This window comes from Myxocyprinus asiaticus, chromosome 37 (assembly GCF_019703515.2).
Source record: "Myxocyprinus asiaticus isolate MX2 ecotype Aquarium Trade chromosome 37, UBuf_Myxa_2, whole genome shotgun sequence".
NCBI lineage: Eukaryota > Metazoa > Chordata > Actinopteri > Cypriniformes > Catostomidae > Myxocyprinus > Myxocyprinus asiaticus.
In genome coordinates, this window is record NC_059380.1 from 13,188,194 (window position 1) to 13,212,135 (window position 23,942).

Below are 23,942 nucleotides of genomic sequence, written 5' to 3' on the forward strand. Positions count from 1 at the left end.
CCAAGAGAGAGATGGATTACATCGACACTCGTTTGCTCTTCCTTGCATTTCCGGATTTCATCCTCATATTTTGCGACCTGAATTTCTCAGCACGTATTTAACAACCTGAATATTGAGACCTGATTTTCACAACCTTAAATCTACCACTTGAATAATTAAAACTTGAATTTCACAATCCAAATTTTTATGAGGTAAATTCACGCAAAATTTTTTCAAATATTTAAAATGAACAGCAATATTTTTCGATAATATAAAATTACACAGTTTTTTTTCAAGATCATGAGGCTTTTCAGGTGATATTAATCTGACACCATATGCTATAATCTCCGATGCTAGAATAGTTCTAGAGGTAGACTGATATATCAGTTTTACCAATGATATTTGCTTTTTGGAACTATCGGTTATCTGTCAAATGCACTGGCGTAGAACTGGGGGAGACAATGCTGTGAAGGGGGTGATTTGTCCCCCCCAATCATGCATTTGACCTTGTTTATATATTTGTATCCACGCTGAAAATACTTTTGTATGAGATACCTTGCAATTGCATGGCTGTGAATCTGTCATATTGAGACAAAAAACTGAAGTTCCCCCTCTGTTGTACGAGTTGGTATCGCCCAACTAGACGGTGGTGACACGTGGTACCTGTTACATTTCTCAGCTCTGGCCAGGATGCATGAACTCACAATCGTTCATTATTACTGGATGACGATTTTTAAAAATGCTTTTAAAGATAATGCTGAGGCGGATTTTCATTCACAGGTATGAATCCTTGCGATTATCCATTTTTTTTTTTTATTATTTATTTATTATCACCTTTTCTCCCAATTTGGAATGCCCAATTCCCACTACTTAGTAGGTCCTCATGGTGGCACGGTTACTCACCTCAATCCGGGTGGCGGAGGACAAGTTTCAGTTTCCACTGCTTCTGAGACCGTCAATCCGTGCATCTTATCACGTGGCTCGATGTGCATGACACCGTGGAGACTCCGCACTTGGAGGCTCATTCTACTCTCCGCGATCTGCGCACAATTTACCACGCGCCCCATTGAGAGCGAGAACACTAAATCTCGACCACGAGGAGGTTAACCCATGTGACTCTACCCTCCCTAGCAACCGGGCCAATTTGGTTGCTTAGGAGACCTGGCTGGAGTCACTCAGCACGTCCTGGATTCGAACTTGCGACTCCAGGGGTGGTAGTCAGTGTCAATACTCGCTGAGCTACCCAGGCCCCCTGCAATTATCAGTTTTTATGAAAAAAAACAAACTATCCAGTGTAAAATGTCTCCAAGTGGATATAAAGCGTTCTTAGATTTAAATTCGGATGCATGGAGGATTTGGTTTGAAGGGTCAAGCTCCACTGGCAGGAATAAAACTCACAAGACAGTCAGTGACTGACAACATGCAATTTTGGTCTGTAGGTCTGTTACCAGTGGTGGAAAGAGTACGGATTTTTTTTTACTTAAGTACTGCTACTGAAGAAATAATTCACTTGAGTACAAATAGAAGTACTAAGAAATATTATGACTCGAGTAAATAAGTAGCTTGCCAAAAAACTACTCAAGTAATTACGTTACAAGTTACTTTATGAAAATTATATTATATATAGTATATACGCTTCCATTTTTGAAACACAAAGACATTTTTGTTTTTGAAAGAAACATGCTTCCTTTCACCAAGGATGCATTAAATTGATCAAAAATACTGTCAAAATCATTAATTGCCAATATTATTATGGTTTGAATTAATTGTTTTAAGTGATATTTATTCCATTTTCTCTTTACCCGTGATGGCAAACATATACTGTGTCACCTATTCCAATTGAAAAATTTACTCAAGTACTATAACGAGAGTAGTTGTAATTCGATACTTTCCACCTCTGTCTGTTACCCAAACAAAACTTTCATATGAATTTAGAAAACATGAAATATATCACATAAGTCATATGTGGAGTCAGTGAAGATGTTAAAGGCGTCCATAGAAATGATCAGTTGTTTTTCATGGTGAGGAAAGCAGACAGGCATTTCAGATAAGCAGGTAAGAATTGTAACATTTTATGAAAGGGTACATTTTATCTGAAAAATTAACCCTAATGCTTTTTCTGAATGTTTGATATGATACAGTGTATACATTTTTAAGAATATGCCTTGAATTAGGGTTGACAGGATTATACAGTTTTACAATTAACCGCGATTAAAAATATCACGGTTAATTTAACCATAAGAATCTAGAATCCATGGTTAAAAACCGTGAAATGCTTTATTTAAAAATAGCAAAATAATATATATAATGTATAAATATATAATATAAAAGAGTTTTTCCCAAGATTTTGTCAGCCTGTATGGGAAAACTCTGTGTGGTTACTGGAGGTGTTGCTATTGTTATGTACGGTGGCCACATGGTGCTTTAATGGCCAGGTGTAGCGGACTGAACATGAACTTTCAATTTACGTGAAACTGAAGCTTAAACACACAAATTCCAAAATATAACAGAGGAATTTGATCTACCAGATTCATATCCATCAAAAAAGTGACTTAAATTGGCTGTTTGGCAGCATTTAAATGACTGACTGAAAACGATGGATGTAAAACAAGCAGACAGAAATCCTAGAAAGACACATTCCACAAATGGGGCAGGATGCGCCACTAGTTGTCCAGCAACAAACTAGTAAGTTTAATATTTTTAGCTGTGGTGATTTTAGAGTGATGAATTAAAGATGGCACTTTTTGTAATGTTTAAGCGTGCTGACAGCGTGTGGTGCATTTGCGTTCTATCAGCGAGTAAATTTTGAAAAGTTGCATCTTAAATAGTCCTCATATTCTTAAAGCATTGCTTCTGTGGGGGGTGAAGGGGCAGGCAGATACAGTTGGATGGGGTGCGTGATGTCAAGTTGTCGACGGGGGGTGGGGGGGAGGGGGGTGTGGCAATGTGTTTCACTGTCCCCTTCTGCATATCGCGGCACAGTTTCGCGGCCCCCTTCAGCTTATCATGGCATATCGCATCCACCGGAAGAAGTCCCGGTTTTCCCGATGGCCTGTCCGCCTCTGTTCTACAGTATAGCTGTGGCCTCTAGAGATGAAATAACAAAATTTGGTACCTTGTGGGGATTTGCGTATCGAAATCTCTCATTATTGACAATATTGATACACACAGTATTTTTATCCTGACTTCAATGCATTTTTTGTGATTTCAAATAGATGAATAATCAAGTGTTATAAATTGAAGTGAGGACATGCACAGAAAAAGGCAACCATATGGAAACATCCTCTGTCAGCACATACATTGTGTCTCCAACTTGTGTCTTCCTTATAAAATCTAATCTGGTGAAATATATTTACACGCACAAAACCCTTCATCTGGTGAATAAATAGGCTATAAAAAAAGCTTAATTTGGTTAAAACTTAAATATAGAGCATTGTAACAGAGCCAAGTTTCCGTTATTTCAAAATAAGAGCCCTTGGTGCGCTACCATATCTTCATTTTGTCTTTATAGGGATTTTGGTTGAACAATGAACTACATCTGGAATTGTATTTATTTTGGACTCTTGTCTGTGTCTATGCCCATACATAAAGACTACGATTTTTTTTTTTTTTACATTCTATAAATCGGCCGATTAATCGGTTATCGGCCTTTCCCACCACCTCAGTTATTGGCAAAATCCACTATCTGTAGACCTCTAGATCAGTGTTTCCCAACCACTATTGTCAGGTGTGCCGTGGAAAATTATCAAATTCCACGAAATAAATAAATGCATGAAAAAAAAAAACAATTCAGGGATCCAAACTCCTCACCTTTCAGAGAAATTCGCCATTTTGAAACCATAATCGGTCATTTTTGTGATTGTGAAGAGCAATGATTAATGTGCAAAAGTTATATTTATATGCGTTAAGGGTCTTTCACATGACTCGCGTCAGCGCTGCAGAATACATTGAAGTCTATGAAGTGACGCCACTTTACACCAAAGTGTTTTTCACTCACACGTTTTTGCTTCACCAATAATGTCTTTGAGAGTACTAAGCAACAAGAAATATTTAAAAACTGTCCAAATTTGTGAAGAGACATTGAAAGAAATTATGAGACATTCAATTAAATATGACCTTATCTTTTACGAGTATCAGAGACCCCAGTTATTGAACTAATTTAAATTCACCAAGAAAACACTTAGACCTATACATAAACAAGTCCTTTTATTACTTTCTGCTATCAAAGCAACTTCAAGCTTTTTTTCTCTCTTCCAAATACATGTTTTCAATGTTTATTGTGCACACCTCCCACTTTTTTTACATGGCAAACTCGTAAAATCGCCCCTCTGTGACACTTTCTGGAACTCTTGTCATGTGGAGGGCAATGCGGCGCTTGACGCAGACGTTGAACGGAGCGTTGACGCCTCGACTCAACTCATGTGAAATGCGCTTTATAATGATGAAAGAACATTATTGAAACTCAAAATTATTATTATTTGTCTATTATTGTGGTCTTTTCTGATAAAAGCCATGCTCAGCAGTTTAAATAGGCTACTGTAGGAAAATGATACCGTGGATATGCTTTGTGTTTATAATTCATATACTGAAGTCAGTAGATTTGTAGCCATGCAAATTTTAATAAAGGAGAAGGTAAGGACGTTATTGAAACTCACTATTATTAGACTATTATTGTTGTCTTTTTGGATGAAAAATAATGCTCAGACTGAAGGAAGACTATAGATCTGCTTTGTTCTTTTAATGCTTAAACACTATAAAGTCTCTTGGTAGATTTCAATAAAACTGAACAAATTTGTGAAACGGAAGCAAGCCTCACCAAAATACTCTTTATTTTGCAGCTAATTCTGCACAATTGTAAACTTGAATAAACTTGAATCACTAAAATAGCTGGAATTGGTGCTTTTAGCTTATTCTTTAAAAAAAAATATCCCCAGAAAAATTTTTCGTGGACCAGTGATTGTCTTTTTCGCCCCTCATGAGTTTGCATCCCTGTAATTTGTTGTGGCATTGCAAGAACAAATCTACAAATTAGAAAATGTCATTACCCATTTAGCGCTCTTGCCACCTGTGACCTTACACAGCGTAGCCTACCTATGTGATATTTTTTTTTTTTTTTTTGCATAGCCGAATTTCAAACATTACAAGTAAACACGCTACTAAGACGGACAGAAAACATGGACAAGTTCTTGAAAAGGAAAAATATTGACGATGGTTAGCCTATGTGGGATAGTGGTGTGCCGTAGAATTTTTTCGTCGTAAAAAGTGTGCCATGGCAGAAAAAAGGATTGGGAAACACTTTTCTAGATAGTTCAGCCAAAAAATTTTATTCTGTCGTTTCTACTCACCCTCCTGCTGATCCTTGCCGTTTGACTCTTCCATGGAACACAAAGTTGATGTTATGCAGTATGTTCGTCTCAGTCACCATTCACTTTCATTGCATCTTTTTCCATACTATAAAACTATCACTTTAAATATGCTGTCTAATTTCTTATAATTAGCCCTCAATTGTTTCATTTCATTTAATTGTTTTGTTTGCGTTGGCCATTTAAGTAACAATGGTTTGAATTTAGGCTTTATAGAGGTTATGCTCTTAGCCCTGAAAAGCTTTGTGTATATCAGCCATACAGTACCAAATAAAATATAAATAAATTTTTTTTTATTACGTAGTTCAACTGCTGTGTTGCTTGCAGCAAAGTGCTAATTCCTGTAAGTGGTTGTTCACAGTCAAATTGTGGGCATATTCAGGAAATGGTGGGGGAGGTGTGTTTGTGTTAGGGCTTTTATTTAGCTTGCAGCTCTGTGATGGGCACGGCCTTTTCTCCTCTCAACTTAATTAAAGAACTCATTTTAATACTTAAAGCTTCTACATAGAGTGGAGCAGGTACAAGCGTGGAGGAGTGCAGAAGCTTGCTGCCTTTTTCCTTCTTCCAGGCAGTGCCTTATTGACAGCTGGACGTATGCCCCAATATACCAACATAATTGCAAAATGGCATGAAACTTTTGACATGACCAGTATGTTAGAAGATCAGCTATTTCCGACTTTAAATGGGTCATAGATTTTTTAAATCATTTTATTATTCCCCGTATATCCACTAATGTTATTCTGCAGTATGTGTCCCATGCATCTTTGTATGTAAAATGAGATACAGCACTTTACCACGCTCACACACAAGCTACGGGTTTGCTGTCAGCTCCAGTATAGTTTGCACTACCCCATCCTTCTAAAACAAACCCTCTTTACAAAGCCTGCATTATACTGTCACAGGTTCACCAAACAGTCCACGCTGAAATGTGCCACTCAAACTGTTGTTCAAATTATATGACCCCTTTTACCTCTAAACTATGGTCCTGTGTCTTTGCTTAGGTGTGCGTGAGAAGCACCAGGACTGGGAGGCCCTGCTGGAGAAAGTGCTGACTGAGTCCTGTAGTGTACCTGCTAATCTACTGGAAGGGGTTAGAGACATGTGTGCATGAGATATGTGTTTGATCTGTGGGCCTGTAAATAAGCAACAATTACATATTAAAGGGATAGTTCTCTTTAAATGGAAGATTCTATCATAACTTTCTGAACCTTATATTGTCCCAAACCCATATGGCTTTCTGTTTTTCTCAGAACACAAAAGACAATATTAGGCAGAATGACAGCCTCAGCCACCTTTCACTTTCATTGTATGGGAAAAAATGCAATGAAAGTGAATGATGACTGAGGCTAACATTCTGCTTAACTTCTCCTTTCATGTTCCATTAAAAAAAAAAAGAGAGCCACACAAGTTTGAAGTGCAACAATGACATTTCAGTGAAAACAAGGAAATGTATTATTTAGATGTAATGTGGTCTTTTTGTGTTTGGTTTTTTTGTTTGGGTGCATGCAGGCCCAGCGTGGCTGTAACCCTATAGATCTGTTAAGTCCTGGTCTAAATGTCGAGCTAGTGGACCGTCAAGATGCTGGAGTAGTCTGGTCGGCAGTCATTGAAGATAATGTAGGGGGGCGTTTACGGGTTCGTTATGCTGGCACAGAGGTGCTCCCAGACAACCATTCCATCACATGGGTCTTCTACCTGGACCCCCTGCTTCATCTGCCTGGCTGGGCACAGGAGCACAGCTGCACATTTAGACCACCAGCAGGTGAGGTTTTCATGAATTGTGTGTACCACTACTTTATCAATCCATTACAGACGTATCAGCGTACTATATCGTAAGTTTATCCATTCCAGATGTATTCCCATACTACATTTGTAAGGAAATGTGTTTACAGAATTTGCATATTAAAGTTTTGTATGCATAGATTGATCTACAACATTTGCTGAGCTTCCTTTTTTTTTTTTTTTTATAAAAGTAAACCTCTTCACACTTCTCATCAGAGGCCTCCCAATAGCTCTGGGAATTGCCAGTCTGAATCTGCAAACTTTGATCAAACTGTTGTTGTATTTATGTCGAATGTTGTTATAAATTTCTAATATTGAAAACAAATTGTTTTTATCCATAAATGCGCATCAACCTGAAAGCTCTAATTAATCTCTGGGGGAATATTGTAAGTTGTGACATTGATTTAAAATACTACAGTTCAAATGCAGTGCAATATTATTGCTAACATGGCTAGTTTTCATGTTTATGTGCTCTGTATTGTACAATACTAATGAAGCTAAAACCATGGTAACAGAAGCAGAAACTGAAAATAAATTTGGAGCTTGAGTGTTGCCATTGTTAGCTAGTATTTAGCCACAGAAAAATGTGTAGGTTAGTGAAAAGCACAGCAAGATGTACCTTATTTCATGCTATGCTAATATGCAAATCAATAATTATGGCATATTTGATATCGTACTTTCTGAAATGTTACAGAAAAATGGTGGGTAAAATAGTCCACAATGCCCATGCACTCCAATTAGAACAAAACAGCCAGGACAGAACAGGGCCTGTGTTATTCACTATAACTTTTAAAGGAATAGTTCACCCAAACATTCTCTCATTTACTCATTCTCATGCCATTCCAGATGTGTTTGACTTACTTTCTTCTGCTGAACACAAATGAAGATTTTTAGAAGAATATCTCAGCTCTGTAGATCCATTCAGTGCAAGTGAATGGTAACCAGAATTGTGAAGCTCCAAAAAGCACATAAAGGTAACAGAAAATAAATACATAAGACTCTAAAAGACAGTGGTTTAATCCATGTCTTTAGAAGCGATATGATAGTTGTGGGTGAGAGATTAATATTTAAATCCCTTTTTTTTTTCTATAAATCTACACTTTCACCAGCCCTCCAAAGCATTTTCTTCTCCCCTAAGAGGAGTTCTTCTTTATTTTTGGGTGATTTGCTTTCATTGTGGATATCGCCACCTACTGGGCAGGGAGGAGAATTTACAGTAAAAAAGGACTAAAATATTTAGCTGTTTCTCACCTACACCTATCACATCACTTCAGTAGACTTGGATTTAACCACTGGATGAATTGCTTTTATGCTGCATTTATGTGCTTTTTGGAGCTTCAGAGTTCTAGCCACCATTTACGTGAGCTGAGGTATTTTTCCAAAAATGCTCATTTGTGTTCAGCAGAAGAAAGAAAGTCATACACATCTGGGATGCCATGAGGGTGAGTCAATGAAGAGAGAATTTAAAGTTTGGGGTGAACAGTTCCTTTAAACTGTGGTACCTTTACCCTTGGAGACCCACAAATTTCAGTTTAGCTAATCAATAGAAGGGATCGGTGGATGGGGGAAGGATTTACAGGGGCTTAGATCAAAGTCCACTAGCTTGTAGAAAATAAACATTTGATTAGGTCAGCAGAGAGCTGATTGTGTTTTTGTGTATGTTTGTTGTAGCCCTACTCCCTCTGCGCACTGAAGCTGAGTGGGAGGAGGTGAAGAAGACCATCTCCTCTCAGGACCAGGACTCCAGCATCAGTGAAGATTTTTACAGGGTCAGTAAATTCTTACTGTGACGTGTTTGGTTCAACATGGGAGGGTAACCCTAAGTTTGCTTGTTTGAACACTGTTGGGGTGATCCATAAACTGGAGTGTTACTAAGGTCATCGTGACCTTTGTACTCCAGGGTGATTGTCCAAAAGTCATCTTGGACAGAATCATCTGCTATGTGCCAACAGCTATATTTGGAATAGCATGCTACTCTTATTATTTCTGCAGTACATTGAATGTAAACTTTTTATAAACATGGATTATCCATATGTAGGGCTGGGTAAAAATATTGATTTAACAATGCATCGCAATCTTCATTTGAACGATCTTAATATCGATTCTTAAATCCCAAGATCATTTACTAAATCACTCAAATGTGCAAACAAAGTTCATACTATATGACAAAAAATGTCTAGCTACTGGCTGGTTGATCAGATTTTACTCACCAGTGATTTAGTATAGTGGTGAAGAGTGTGTTGAGAGTAAAAATTAGGTTTTACTTGTTCTGTGTGTCCAAAGACGAGATCCACGCAATCCATGTGTCATTAATGTCTATTTTAATACCCTTTCTGCTCTTAATAGTCAGTTTTAGATTAAAAACAACAAACAAAAGAGAAACATTTAATTCTAATCACACATGAATGCGCTAAAGAATCCATGCACGTCCTCTCATTATATGCGCCCACTGGCTAATGCTGGTAGTCTTAAAGAGACCATACCGATTTAGCGCATGTTCTACATATCATTGTAAATAGTAGAAATTATGCAAGTTAACAATAAACATGTAACAAAAATATTTATGCAATAAAAAATACTTAATATATGCAAATTAAAGACATTTATTAATGGAATACACTGAATTTAACAAATTTTAAACACTAAAATGTGACCAATATGATGTAAAGATAATGATAACATATCGTTTTTAAATTTAATATTTTTGAATTGTACCTAGAAGAGTTACCTATGAGGTTAAAAGGTCCCTTTAAAGTTAAGAACATTAGCTGAGGGAATTTATTATGTAAGCAAAAACAAAAATATACATACACTATATTGCCAAAAGTATTCGCTCACCCATCCAAATAATTGAATTCAGGTGTTCCAATAACTTCCATGGCCACAGGTGTATAAAATGAAGCACCTAGGCATGCAGACTGCTTCTACAAACTTTTGTGAAAGAATGGGCCGCTCTCAGGAGCTCAGTGAATTCCAGCGTGGTACTGTGATAGGATGCCACCTGTGCAACAAGTCCAGTCGTGAAGTTTCCTCGCTACTAAATATTCCAAAGTCAACTGTCAATGGTATTATAACAAAGTGGAAGTGATTGGGAATGACAGCAACTCAGCCACGAAGTGGTAGGCCACGTAAAATGACAGAGCGGGGTCAGCGGATGCTGAGGCGCATAGTGCGCAGAGGTCGCCAACTTTCTGCAGAGTCAATCGCTACAGACCTCCAAAGTTCATGTGGCCTTCAGATTAGCTCAAGAACAGTGCGTAGAGAGCTTCATGGAATGGGTTTCCATGGCCGAGCAGCTGCATCCAAGCCATACATCACCAAGTGCAATGCAAAGCGTCGGATGCAGTGGTGTAAAGCACGCCGCCACTGGACTCTAGAGCAGTGGAGACGTGTTCTCTGGAGTGACGAATCACGCTTCTCCATCTGGCAATCTGATGGACGAGTCTGGGTTTGGCAGTTGCCAAGAGAACGGTACTTGTCTGACTGCATTGTGCCAACTGTGAAGTTTGGTGGAGGGGGATTATGGTGTGGGGTTGTTTTTCAGGAGCTGGGCTTGGCCCCTTAGTTCCAGTGAAAGGAACTCTGAATGCTTCAGCATACCAAGAGATTTTGGACAATTCCATGCTCCCAACTTTGTGGGAACAGTTTGGGGATGGCCCCTTCCTGTTCCAACATGACTGCGCACCAGTGCACAAAGCAAAGTCCATAAAGACATGGATGAGCAAGTTTGGTGTGGAAGAACTTGACTGGCCTGCACAGAGTCCTGACCTCAACCCGATAGAGCACCTTTGGGATGAATTAGAGCGAAGACTGCGAGCCAGGCCTTCTCGTCCAACATCAGTGTCTGACCTCACAAATGCACTTCTGGAAGAATGGTCAAAAATTCCCATAAACACACTCCTAAACCTTGTGGAAAGCCTTCCCAGAAGAGTTGAAGCTGTTATAGCTGCAAAGGGTGGGCCGACGTCATATTAAACCCTATGGATTAAGAATGGGATGTCACTTAAGTTCATATGCGTCTAAAGGCAGATGAGCGAATACTTTTGGCAATATAGTGTATATTAAATGGCTTCGAATCAAAATCAGAATCAAATCAAGAGCTTGTGAATTGGAATCCAATCTGGAAATCTGTATCAATACCCAGCCCTATCCATATGACCAACATTTGGAATACTGCACTGTAGAGCTGCACGATTAATCGTTAAAAGATTGCAATCTCGATTCAGACACCCACGCGATCTCATTTCCAACGATAACGATTCTGCAATGTATATTAATGTTCCAGTGGCACGCTGTCACGGCTCCGGTGAGTTTGTGGGTTTAGTTTGTATGTTTTGTCATTTTCTCTCCCTCGTGTCTTGCAGGCGCGACCAGCATGCATGATCGGCGTTTCCGTGGGAACACTGAGCGTTCCCGGGGGAACGCTGATCATGTCACTGATTAGCGTGCCAAGCAACACCTGTTCTCCCCTAATTCACTCCCTTCTTAAGCCCGTCATGTTCTCAGTATCTTTGCTAGATTGTTGTTTGATGTTGAGTACTAAGCTCACTGCCTTCCAGTAGTACTGCATGTCACCTGGTTTTCCACGGAGGATACCTTGTCTCTGCCCGCGTGTCGGGAGTTAAGTTCGCTCATCTCTGCTGGGTGTTGTTCTGCATCTCACTAAGCTTAAGTAGAGGATTCTACGAATCTGTTCCTGTCTTCCACAACTCACACACTCATCCTACGAACACACTCTTCACGGATTGCCCCTTGCGCGACTACGATGTGCACGCCATTGGAGATCGCATTGGGATTTTCTACATTTCTCAACCCAGTGACTGTTCATTATTGCTGTTAATAAATCCTTTGAACTGTTCCTCTGCTCTTGGGTCTGTTTGTCTCACTATCGTTTGTTACAGAACAATCTAGCGAAGTATGGACCCAGCAGAGGAGTCCACTCTTCGCTCCACCCTCTCTCAGCAGGGAGTCTTGCTAGGACGTCAACAGGATCAAATTGCTGCCTCGAACCAGGCAGTTCCTCTGGCTCCTGGACGCTTTGAAGCCCGCATTACCCCTCCAGCCCCGTATTCAGGTGAGGCTGAATCCTGCATCGCACTCCTTTTGCCATGTTCCCTGTTCTTCATGTTACAGCCCTTCACTTTTGCTTCGGATACGATGAAGGTGGTCTGTGTTATTACGCACCTAACTGGAAGGGCTGGTGAGTGGGGCACTGCCATGTGGGACAACAGACATCTCTGCTGCGCTTCCTATCATGCTTTTACCACAGAGCTCCGCTGAGTGTTTGATCGCTCGGCTCAAGTTTGTGAGGCAGTGAGGGTTTTATCTGGACTGTCTCAAGGAGATTGATGAGTGTCAGATTATGCGATTGAATTGTGAGAGGAATGAACACGCTATGTGGGATCGATTTCTGCATGGTCTTTCCGAAGACATTCTGGACGAGATTTAGTCTTTGGATTTGTGTCCGTGCTTCGATGACTTGGTGGATTTGGATATCCAAGTCAATCAACGCCTGACCCTACGCGGTCGACACCTCTTTCCACCCAACACTGAGCCTATGCAAGTCGCTAGAACTCAAATTTCATGCAGGGAGAAGCAGCGACGTCTCATTAATAGACTGTGTTTTTACTGTGCTGCTTATGATCATCTCACTGCTTCCTGTCCGGTAAAAGACATCGCTCATTGGTAGGATAGGGGTTACTGGCGAGCGCAACACCTTTGGACAAAACCCCTGGACTTCGGACACTTCTCCCGGCCCAGCTGCAGTATGGATCTGCCTGTTACACAGTTTCCGCCTTGGTTGATTCCGGAGCTGAAGGGAACTTTATGGATTTTGAATTGGCTTCTTAAGTGGTGACTTCCTATGGTCCAGTTGGAAAGACCCATCACCACCGACACCCTAAGTGGCACGCCGCTGTCCGTCATCACTCAATCCACAAAGCCGGTCACCATCTCTGGGAATCATATGGAGCAGTTGTCCTTCTACCTTATCCAATCTCCATCGGCACCGGTAGTGTTGGGGCATCCTTGGTTGGTAACGCACAACCCACACGTAGATTGGTCAACCAACACTGTTCTTGCTTGGAGTCCTTATCTTTGTTGCACTGTCTTAACTCTGCTGTTTCCCCTGTCCAGTCTTGTGTTTCATTGCAGGATGAACCGGTGGACTTATCCGGAGTACCATTGACATACCATGACTTGAGGGCAGTGTTCAGCTGATTGTTCCCGGGGGAACGCTGATCATGCCACTGATTAGCATACCGAGCTACATCTGTTCTCACCTAATTCACTCCCTTTAGCCCGTCATGTTTTCAGTATCTTTGCTAGATTGTTGTTTGATGTTGAGTACTAAGCTCACTTTCTCAGCCTAGTTGGTTCTGTCTCGTGCATCTGTTGGTTGCCCGCGTGTCGGGTGTGTGGTTGCCTTCCAGTATTGCTGCGTGTCAGCTGGTCTTCCATGGAGGATACCTCGTCTCTGCCCGCGTGTCGGGAGTTGCAGTTGAAGTCAGAAGTTTACATACATCTTAGCCAAATTTATTTAAACTTAGTTTATGATTTATTATAGCTTTTATTTCTTTCATCACTTTCCCAATGGATCAGAAGTATACATACACTTTGTTAGTATTTGGTAGCGTTGCCTTTAAATTGTTTAAATTGGGTCAAACATTTTGGGTAGCCTTCCACAAGCTTCTCACAATAAGTTGCTGGAAATTTTGGCCCATTCCTCCAGACAGAACTGGTGCAACCGAGTCAGGTTTGTAGGCCTCCTTGTTCGCACAAACTTTTTCAGTTCTGCCCACAAATTTTCTATCGGAGGGAGGTCAGGGCTTTGTGATGGTCACTCCAATACCTTGACTTTGTTGTCCTTAAGCCATTTTGCCACAACTTTGGAGGTATGCTTGGGGTCATTGTCCATTTGGAAGACCCATTTGCGACCGAGCTTTAACTTCCTGGCTGATGTCTTGAGATATTGCTTCAATATATCCACATCATTTTCCTTCCTCATGATTTATTTTGTGAAGTGTACCTGTCCCTCCTGCAGCAAAGCACTCAACCTAGTGACTGCTCATTATTACTGTTAATAAATCCTTTGAACTGTTCCTCTGCTCTTGGGTCTGTTTGCCTCGCTATCCTTCATTACACATGCATTTGTAAGGCAGTCAAATTTTAATTCAAAATTCACTTCAAAACACATTTTTAAATGTTGATATATTTTATATGGCATCTACAAAACGCAGTGCTCCTGCACGAGACGCTGAATAAACTAAAACACAACGGCCAAAGATGTTTGTCCAGCACAGTGCTTTACAAACTGCAGGGTGTAGCCATGATTAGCTAGGAATGTGACATAATATCTGTTCAGTTCAATATTTTAATAGCCACCGATGCTACAAAAATACCGGCATTACCAAGATCTGACTAAATTCGCTACCCAGGCGCTGTTTGTTCACAGCCGGCTGCTTTCAAACACTCACATGCGTGTGTCTGCCCATGCACTTGTGATGAATGCAGCGCTCCTGCACGAGACTCTGCACTGTTTTTAATCAAAATACCCCTCTTTAGGTGATATTAATGTAAACACAACTGTTAATGAATTACCAGTGTAAACAGACGGGATTTAAATCTGTGCTGTCTTGATGAGATATTAAAGCAAACACAGCCATTAATGTATAAGCAGAAGGGACAAATTCTTCAAAATGTTAGATTTGTGCAATGTCTAAATGTATATAAGCTGCATGCTGTCTGTTATAGGCATTCAGGCATTCTTACTGCATCAAATCAGTATTAATGTAGATCTATCACACAGTAAAGAGTGTCAAATATTTAAGTAGTTTCGTTTTGCATTAAATTACCATTTTTAATGTTTTATTTTATAATTTTTTTAATGTTTAATTGCTGCTGTTGCTAAAAAACTTAAAGCATTGTTTACTCTGTTCTCTATTTAATTACTGGCTCTTGAATAATTCCATAACAAGCTTGAAGCAAGTTTTACAAGATAAACACTTAAGGCCTCATTGTTTTAATGTAAATTGCTAATATTTATTTTTTTAAAATAATAATAACTTTTGTAAAATAACAGTGTTTTATTGCATATTTGCTTATAAGTGCAATACCAAGTTAACATAGAACTGTTAATGAAGCTTTTTTTCTGCTCGTTTAGCTTTTTACTTGGCATGTGAGAAACAGGTTAAATCGTTTTTTTTTTTATTATTATTATGCAGTTTGACAGGATTTCTTTTTCTTTTCTTTTTTGCAATAATCAGAAGGTGCATGAGGTCGTGTGACAACAATGTAGAATACTGCTGTTCGAAATGCTCATTGTTGCATATGCGTTCTGTTTTACATGCTTTATTCTATCAAATTATAGGCAGTTAACTATAATTACTGTGCAGTATGTTGTTAGCTAGTATTCTATTCCGACCATTGCCAATGTATCAAAGTATACAGTAATTGCTACAACAGTAGCATTCTTAAAAGAAACCTAATGTATGAATTCAGATAATAAATACTATTTCAACTTGTTTTATACTTGTTTTCATAGCAGCATTGCAGTTATAATTTATTCAGTCATATTGATGGTCTATACGCTCCTATTTATATCAGGACAGATCAGCCATCACTCCCCACTGCTTTACTGAAGGGATGAAACTGGAAGCTGTAGACCCAGCAGCTCCATTTACCATCAGCCCGGCCACCGTGGCAAAGGTATCGTAACTGACCCTCCTCATCCCCTGAGATACCCCCTGTCCCTGGAAATATCAGGATTTTTTTTAATTGTTGTTTTCAAGACATAGAAAAGTGGAAACTCATAAAACCTTAAAGTCATGTTTTCTATGGTCTATCATACATTTTTGTTTGTGCTGTGCACTAAAATATTTCATTAGCTAGCTATTGCTCTTATGTAGAGTAAAACTTGCTTGCAAGCCAAAGTGATGTCCATCAGAATTATTCATTAGTAAATCAGTTCTGGGCTGAAAGGTTGAGCAGGGTCAAAATAAGTAGTTCCATAACATGAACATTGTGGACATTGTGCTTAGTGTGATTCTACTTTTAAGGGAGGGTGTATTCTATATGGCTGAGCTCAGAATGAACCAGAAAACCAGTTGTAGAACTGTGCCTTTATTTTAGCTGTATGTGTTGTACTTGTTTACCGTTTGTGTGTGTGACAGGTGTTTAGTGATCAGTTCTTTCTGGTGTGGATGGACGATATGAGAGAGGAGGCACAGAAAGAGAGGGGTGGACGGTCTTTCCTCTGTCACAGGGACAGTCCAGGAATCTTCCCAACACAGTGGAGTCTGAAAAATGGAGTGAAACTCAGCCCACCTCCAGGTCTGTAGATATTAAGGGTGTAACGATCCATCGATCAAATAACGAATGATGCAATGTCATCGATGCAATGCATAAACATAAATTTTTAAGATGCACCTTTGTTTTGGCACTCTAATGCCAGCTGCATTTCCATCAAGGGATGCAGCAACCTTATGATATTCATCTCATTTTATAAGCACTAAATATGCTTCTCATGTTGGACACGGATGTGCGTGTGGTGATTGGAGGCTAAAGTTTCCATGTGCACCCGTCAACCGCAAGCTCCGCTGACAGGATAGCACAGAGCGACTCACATGCATGATTAAATCTGGTTGATTTCATCGTGGCGCATGCAACCCATTTAAATTCTACATGAGAATTTTCTGTTTTAAAGCGCAATGGAGCAATTCAACCATGTAAAACGGCTAGACAGCCCCGAAATTCTGAACAGCGCTGACGAGGGAAAGCGAAAACACCTGCCCTGCATCAGCATCAGTTACAAGACTTTTCACATCTAAACATCAACACCCTTGCTAACACATCACAGTAAACTGTAACAGAATTTTTCAATACAACAGTGGAAGATGTAGCAAAAAAAAAACAAAAAAAAAAACAATTTCAATTAAAAAGTCTTTTGGATTGAAAGAATTGCTTGACTGTTGTAGAGATGAAAAATTGTCACTGTAGTGTTAACCTCATTCCACAAGGCAATGAGCTGTCAATTGATGATCAAATGTGTGTGCGACTTTATTTGTATATTATTTATTTAGCTGTATTATTTTTTTCAACATCTGAAGTAACCTTTTTTTTTTTTTTGATGTCCCAATGTAGATACTGGATACTCACTTTTCAGGGAGCTCAATATAATTTTCAAATTATATTATGGTTGCATTCGTGAGATAATAAATGTAACTGTGTAAAATAGGCACATAATATCATAATATTGATTGCAGGCCCCTGAGTCGAAATCGCATCGCAGCAGATTTTGAGGTATAAGCAAACTGGACCGCTGGCAAAGAGAATCGATATAAGATTGTATCGTGATTAAACTTGTGATTTACACCCCTGGTATATACAGTATATCCTCTTGTAGTCAATATTTGCACCGGAAAAACTAAATAAACTAAATTCCTAACAATATATTAATATTAAGGACCTAGTAAGGAGTAGGCCCACCCTTTGCCTTTACATCAGCTTCACTCCTTCTCGAAATGCTGTCCTACAAGTCCTGAACTGTCTGTAGGTGGATATTCTCTAGAAGGAAATCTACTTGACTTTCGCTAAAACTTAGCATACAGGTTTATTGATGTTGAGATCTGGGATATACATTAAATGCAAATGTGTTGGACATTGAGACATTATGTGACCTCTTTGAACTGTTGATGTTGTCTAATATTGCTTTGTGCAATCACATATTAAAGGGCTAATTTAATAGCTGACATGCTCTTAACTGGCTATTGACATAATGATTAGTTCATCATTTGAGTTGCCATTGGGGCAATATTTGTAATTGTGGTTTACTTCAAAGCTAAAATCCTGTTTATTTTGGCGTTTCTGTTATTTTGCAATGTAAATGTATACATTGGAGAGGCAGTCACACAGCTGACCTTGTGTGTGTGTGTGTGTGTGTGTGTGTGTGTGTGTGTGTGTGTAGGGTTTCAAGGTCAGGACTTTGACTGGGCTGACTATCTAAAGCAATGTGAGGCTGAGGCAGCCCCCCAGCACTGCTTTCCTCCAGTGAGTTTCTCTTCTACATGTATGAATAGATCAACTCTTAGGACCATAATATCATAAATACATGCTGAGAGATTTATTTCCTTCCAGTGTTAATCACAAGCATCAATGCATTAGCACTCATACATTATACATACACCAATATATTGGACCTTGCTGATATATTGGCAAATATTTGGCCATTTTTAGATTATTGGCAGATAACGGCTCTTGTATCAGTCTCAAAATCTATCTACAGTCATTTTGTGTTTATACATTTTTTTTGTATTTTGAGTAGATATTGCCTTTAAAAAGTGTTTCAGTATGGGTTAATTTTGTGTATGCAGTGCATGTCAGTCAGATTTGTGTATATAATAGGCTTGACTCTGATATTTTATTACTTTAAAACGTTCTTCTAGGACCCATCTGATCAATGCATTAAAGAGTCCATGATGCTGGAGGCCGTTAACCCTCTCTGCCCTGAAAACATTCACGTAGCAACCGTTACCAAAGTCAAGGGTCAACATATGTGGATTCGTTTAGAAGGTGTGATGTCAACACTCTTATTTTTTCTTGTGTGACAGTTCAAAATGACCAAAAATAATTATGCAGTGTCTCCTTGGACTGCTTTCAGTGGGAACTAACAAAGCTGAGTCCCTAAATAAAAATAGCAAGACCACTAATGGACTAATTTAATATTGGGCTTAACCCTTTATACCCTTTATATTTGCAATGAGGATTAGTCTCACATCTCTCCCTTCTTCTCTTTGCTCAGGTCTAAAGCAACCTGTTCCTGAGATCATAGTTCACACAGACTCCATGGAAGTTTTTCCAGTGAGCTGGTGTGAGACAAATGGCTACCCTCTTCTGTACCCCTTCAAGCCCAAAGGTCAGTGTTGCAACACTATCTGCAGTATTTAAATCTACAAAGTGCCGTGATCACTTTGTGGTCCTCAGATGCTGTCCACATAAGGACCTTCAAATTTAGTCACAACCACAGACATCTTTTGAAATGATATTAACACTTTGCATAAATAGGATCCAAAATAGGGCTTGAAGTAAAATTTTGAAAGGAGGAACTTCACCTTCAGAAAATGTTGTTCATCCAGCTCAGGAGGTCAAACTAAATTTTAAATGAGGTTTGCCATTTTTGTTACTCTATTACCAAAACTTGGTACCCTTGAAATTTTTTAAAACAAAGTGAATCATAATCAGTTTTAAAAATGGATCTAAAACATCTAAAAGTTGATGTGTGTGATTTATTTATTTTTTTATTATTTTTTTTTTTATGTTAAAATACTTTCTTCTATCCTATCTAAATATGTAGACATAACTATAAGTAAGCCATTCGTTTGTTGATTTCCCCGAAAAGTGTGGCTGAGGCTCTGTAGCGCTTTACAAAATTGCTGTCTTTTTTTCTTTTTCTGACCAATTGCGGACGGTGTATTCGATAATCTGTTTGAAAACAACATTTATTTTTGCAGTTCAGTTTAGTGATGCTAGTGTCGCAGAAATTATGTTAATAGTTTAACTACTTCTCTTTATCTACCTAGTTCTCTCTTTAAATAACATGGGTTTTGTGCCTTTTATTAAAAAAAAAAGAAAAGAAAAAAAGGACACCCATTAGTTGCCTGTTATATTGGAAAGTGCCTGTTAATATTTGATATCGAGTTGATTTGAGATATTATGTCTTACCATGTTTTGAGAGATTGTGTTATTTTACAGTTGAGAAACAGAGAAAGGTGGCGGTCGTTCAGCCAGAGAAGCAGTAAGTAAGACACAAAAGTATGTATTTGAATATACTGTACGTATGTAGTTTTGGTTGTGAAACTCATTAATCTCTTTCATCACAGCCGGATTCCACCCAAAGACTCCTCACCTGATCCTACCAAACAGATCAACAACAGTCAGGCTGAGATAGGTGAATGTTGTTACTCAAATGGCAAATATACACCTGAACACTTTAATGCATGTACAGTATGTTAAGCCAGTATACATGGTCACAAAGCCTCAATTCTCACTAACACGGTACTATTTGAATCTTGTTTGTGTGCCACCAGTTGGCCAGGCAAATGGGAAATACTGCTGCCCTAAGATCTATTTTAACCATCGGTGCTTCTCAGGGCCCTATCTCAATAAAGGCCGTATTGCAGAGCTACCCCAGTGTGTGGGCCCTGGGAACTGTGTCCTGGTACTAAAGGAGGTTAGCCAATTTATGTTTCCTTGTAAGAGACCTAAAAGACCTTTTACAGAATTTCAGTTCTTTTGCTAATTATTCTGTTCTGTCCTATACAATTCTTATGAAAAACTAGACGAATGTGCCCTTTAAACCCTTGTTAATACCTTAGCTGTGTGATCCATATGCTGATCTGTTGAATTGTGGCCCGTACAGGTCCTGACACTCCTGATTAATTCTGCCTACAAGCCCAGCCGAGTACTGCGAGAGCTGCAACTGGACCAGGAGGGCCGCTGGCAGGGTCACGGAGAGACGCTTAAAGCTAAGTGAGTACACAGTCCCGTACACAATTTTCTTTGGCACAACTCCCACTTTCACTTAGATATGCACCTAGTTTTTCTTTCACACAAATTATTTATGTGAAAATATTATATTGAATGAAGAAATGTTCTGTATTAATATTTGTATAAAGAGTTCCCTCTTGCTTTATCTGACCAGTATGTGCGGTTCACAGGTACAAAGGGAAAAGCTACAGGGCAACAGTAGAGATAGTTCGCACAGCGGACCAAGTGGCAGACTTCTGTCGGAAGACCTGTATTAAGCTGGAATGCTGTCCCAATCTGTTCGGGCCGCGAATGGTTCTGGATCGCTGCTCGGAGAACTGCTCTGTGCTCACCAAAACCAAATACAGTGAGCATACCTTCAGCCCATTCCACTGCTGCTTGTGTATATATATATATATATATATATAACAGTATTTTACTTTTAATTGCTCACTGGATTGTACATGTGTTAAAGGAATAGTTCACCCAAAAATGAAAATTCTCTCATCATTTACTCACCATCTTTCCATCCTAGATGTGTATGACTTTCTTTCTTAAGCAGAAAACAAACAAAGATATTTAGCTGAGTATTTCAGCTCTGTAGGTCCTCACAATGCAAGTGGATGGTGATTTGAAGCTCCAAAAATCACATAAAGTAAACACAGAAGTAATCCATATGACTCCAGTGTTTAAATCCATATTTTCAGAAGCAATATAATAAGTGTGGATGAGAAACAGATCAAAATTTAAGTCCTTTTTTTTTTTTTTTTGTCTAAATTTCAATTTTTACATCTGAAAGTCACATGTTGGATCTGTTTAGTTTCACTTTCATATCTGAGATTTAGAGGGGAAAAAGGACTTAAATGTTGCTCTGTTTCTTACCCACACCGTATTATATCATTTTGGAACATATGGATTTAACCACTGGAGTCTTATGGATTACTTTTATGCTGCCTTTATGTTGTTTTTGGATCTTCTGTGTTCTGGTCACCATTCACTTGCATTGTATGGACCAACAGAGTCGTTTTTGGGTGTACTTTCCCTTTAAGGCACTGGTACGCACTGTTGCAAATATCCTGTTAATTTTTCCTGTTACATTGTTATCCATATCTGTGAATCCCACCAAACATGCCCAGGCCACGTCACCCCAAAATCCAAAGAAAAAAAGAATATTTTGTACTGAGAAAATTCATCATATTTTTATTATTTACATTTTCATTACTATTAAGCACATTTCACAAAAAATCCTCATTACCTTAATACGTCTGGACGTTTTACTTTTAAGTTTTTTTGTAATTCCCATTATTGTTGATGATGATTCTCATTATTGTAATGCAGTATTTTTTTGTCCTATAATAAAGTGGAAATATTAATGTAATGCAAAGATTTTTCACAAATACTACCATGATATATAAATACTTTTTTAAATGAATACAATTTAATAATATATAAAAAAACGAAACAAATTCCACATTATACTGTAGTAATGAGACAAAGAAAATTGCATTTCAGTAATGGGAATCGGGCTGGAAAATGTGGTTAATTTTCATAAAAATAGTGTCATAATGCATGGTTCGATATATACAGTACTGTGCAGACGTTTTAGGCACTTGTGAAAAATGTTGCATATGTCTTCAAAAATAATGAAATAAATAGTTTTCATTTATCACTTGTCATACAAAGTCCAGTAAACATAAAAAAGCAAAATCAATATTCGGTGTGAACACCTTTGTCTTTAAAACAGCCCCAATTCTCCTAGGTACACCTGGACACAGTTTTTCTTGGTTGTTGGCAGATAGGATGTACCAAGCTTCTTGGAGAATTCTCCACAGTTCTTCTATCTATTTAGGCTGTCTCAATTGTTTCTGTCTCTTTATGTAATCTCAGACTGACACAATGTTCAGTTGGGGGCTTTGTGGGGGCCATGACATCTGTTGCAGGGCTCCCTGTTCTTCTATTCTAATCTTTTCTATTTGCAAAAGTAATGTTTGGGAGTCTCACATTTATATTTCCTATTGACACACTAAAGCTGAAGAAATAAATGACCATCTTAAGAATGTTTTTGTGAAACATCTTATGTGCCTAAGACATTTGCACAGTACTGTATATACAGTATAAATGTACAGTATCCGAAGCTAAATGTAATTTCTTCTTTTTTTTTTTTTCGGTTGAAATGTCACCTGGGCATTTTCATGAGATTCAACCATATGAATAATTAAAATCATATCATGTTTAATATAATGTGCTTGCCTCTCCTTTCTGTTGTTGAAGACTTGGAAGTTGTTCTGTGAACTGACCGTGTTTTTAGCATATTACTATGGGAAGAAGAAGAGCAAGCGTGTGGGTCGACCTCCCGGCGGACACTCCAACTTAGAGGGGGGTGTAAAGAGACGAGGCAGGAGGAGGAAGAGGAGGAAGCAGCTCTTCGTCCACAAGAAGAGACGTTCTTCGGCCTCAGTCGACAACACTCCGGCAGGCTCCCCACAGGTAACCTAAAAAGAGCTGTTGAGAGTTAACTGCTCATCAAGAACACATTCCTCCATCTGTTTTAATGTGGTCATTGGAATGTGAAATACACAATATGGCGACACATTTGCAGTCAGAGCAAACTGTCATTGTAAATGTTATTGATATTAAAATTCAGCACATGAACAGAGTTCAGTTACTCTACCATCACTGCTTAAAATTATAATTCAATGTGGGTTTGATGTGAAAAAACTTGATTTCAGTTACCTCAGTCATCAATTTAAAATATGTGTAGGCAAAGGTCATTTTTAACAAGTCTTGACTGAAGCAGGGTTATATCTAAAACTTATTTCTAAAACGTGTCTAAAACTTAGATGAAAACTATTAATCTAAAAAAAAAAAAAAAAACATTTTTTTACACTAAAACTAAATACAGGGTCATGAAAAGCCTGGAAATATCAGGGAAAAGTCATAGAAATAATGAAAATCTTATAAAGCTGTGAAAACATCTATAGTGAATATGCAGTAAATGTTATGATATGTTCTAAAACATTTTATTGACTAGAAATCGCTTTTTTTTTTTTTTTTTTTTTTTTTTTTTTAATTGTGGTCTCTATAAATTATTTTTTAAAAACTTACCAGTATTCCAAATGAATGATTGAACGATCGTTACATTTATATAGTGCTTTTCTGACGTTACACTCAAAGCACTTTACACAGTGAACAGGGGACTCTCCTCAACCACCACCAGTGTGCAGCATCCACCTGGATGATGCGACTGCAGCCATAGTGCACCAGTACGCTCACCGCATACTAGCTATTGGTGGAGAG

The 23,942-nt window shown here is 38.6% G+C and overlaps 1 protein-coding gene across 1 annotated transcript in view; it reads left to right on the forward strand.

The window, feature by feature from the left end:
* Window positions 1–23,942, forward strand: part of LOC127428133 (scm-like with four MBT domains protein 1) — a 47,655-nt gene that overhangs the window by 19,449 nt on the left and 4,264 nt on the right. The window contains exons 5-18 of the mRNA XM_051676236.1: window positions 6,344–6,432; window positions 6,852–7,104; window positions 8,796–8,893; window positions 15,729–15,830; window positions 16,295–16,454; window positions 18,088–18,170; window positions 18,566–18,692; window positions 18,922–19,035; window positions 19,872–19,914; window positions 20,000–20,067; window positions 20,207–20,349; window positions 20,539–20,648; window positions 20,837–21,012; window positions 22,954–23,132. Of these exons, the coding sequence (XP_051532196.1) occupies window positions 6,344–6,432; window positions 6,852–7,104; window positions 8,796–8,893; window positions 15,729–15,830; window positions 16,295–16,454; window positions 18,088–18,170; window positions 18,566–18,692; window positions 18,922–19,035; window positions 19,872–19,914; window positions 20,000–20,067; window positions 20,207–20,349; window positions 20,539–20,648; window positions 20,837–21,012; window positions 22,954–23,132 (1,745 nt within the window). The remainder of the gene's footprint in view (window positions 1–6,343; window positions 6,433–6,851; window positions 7,105–8,795; window positions 8,894–15,728; window positions 15,831–16,294; window positions 16,455–18,087; window positions 18,171–18,565; window positions 18,693–18,921; window positions 19,036–19,871; window positions 19,915–19,999; window positions 20,068–20,206; window positions 20,350–20,538; window positions 20,649–20,836; window positions 21,013–22,953; window positions 23,133–23,942) is intronic.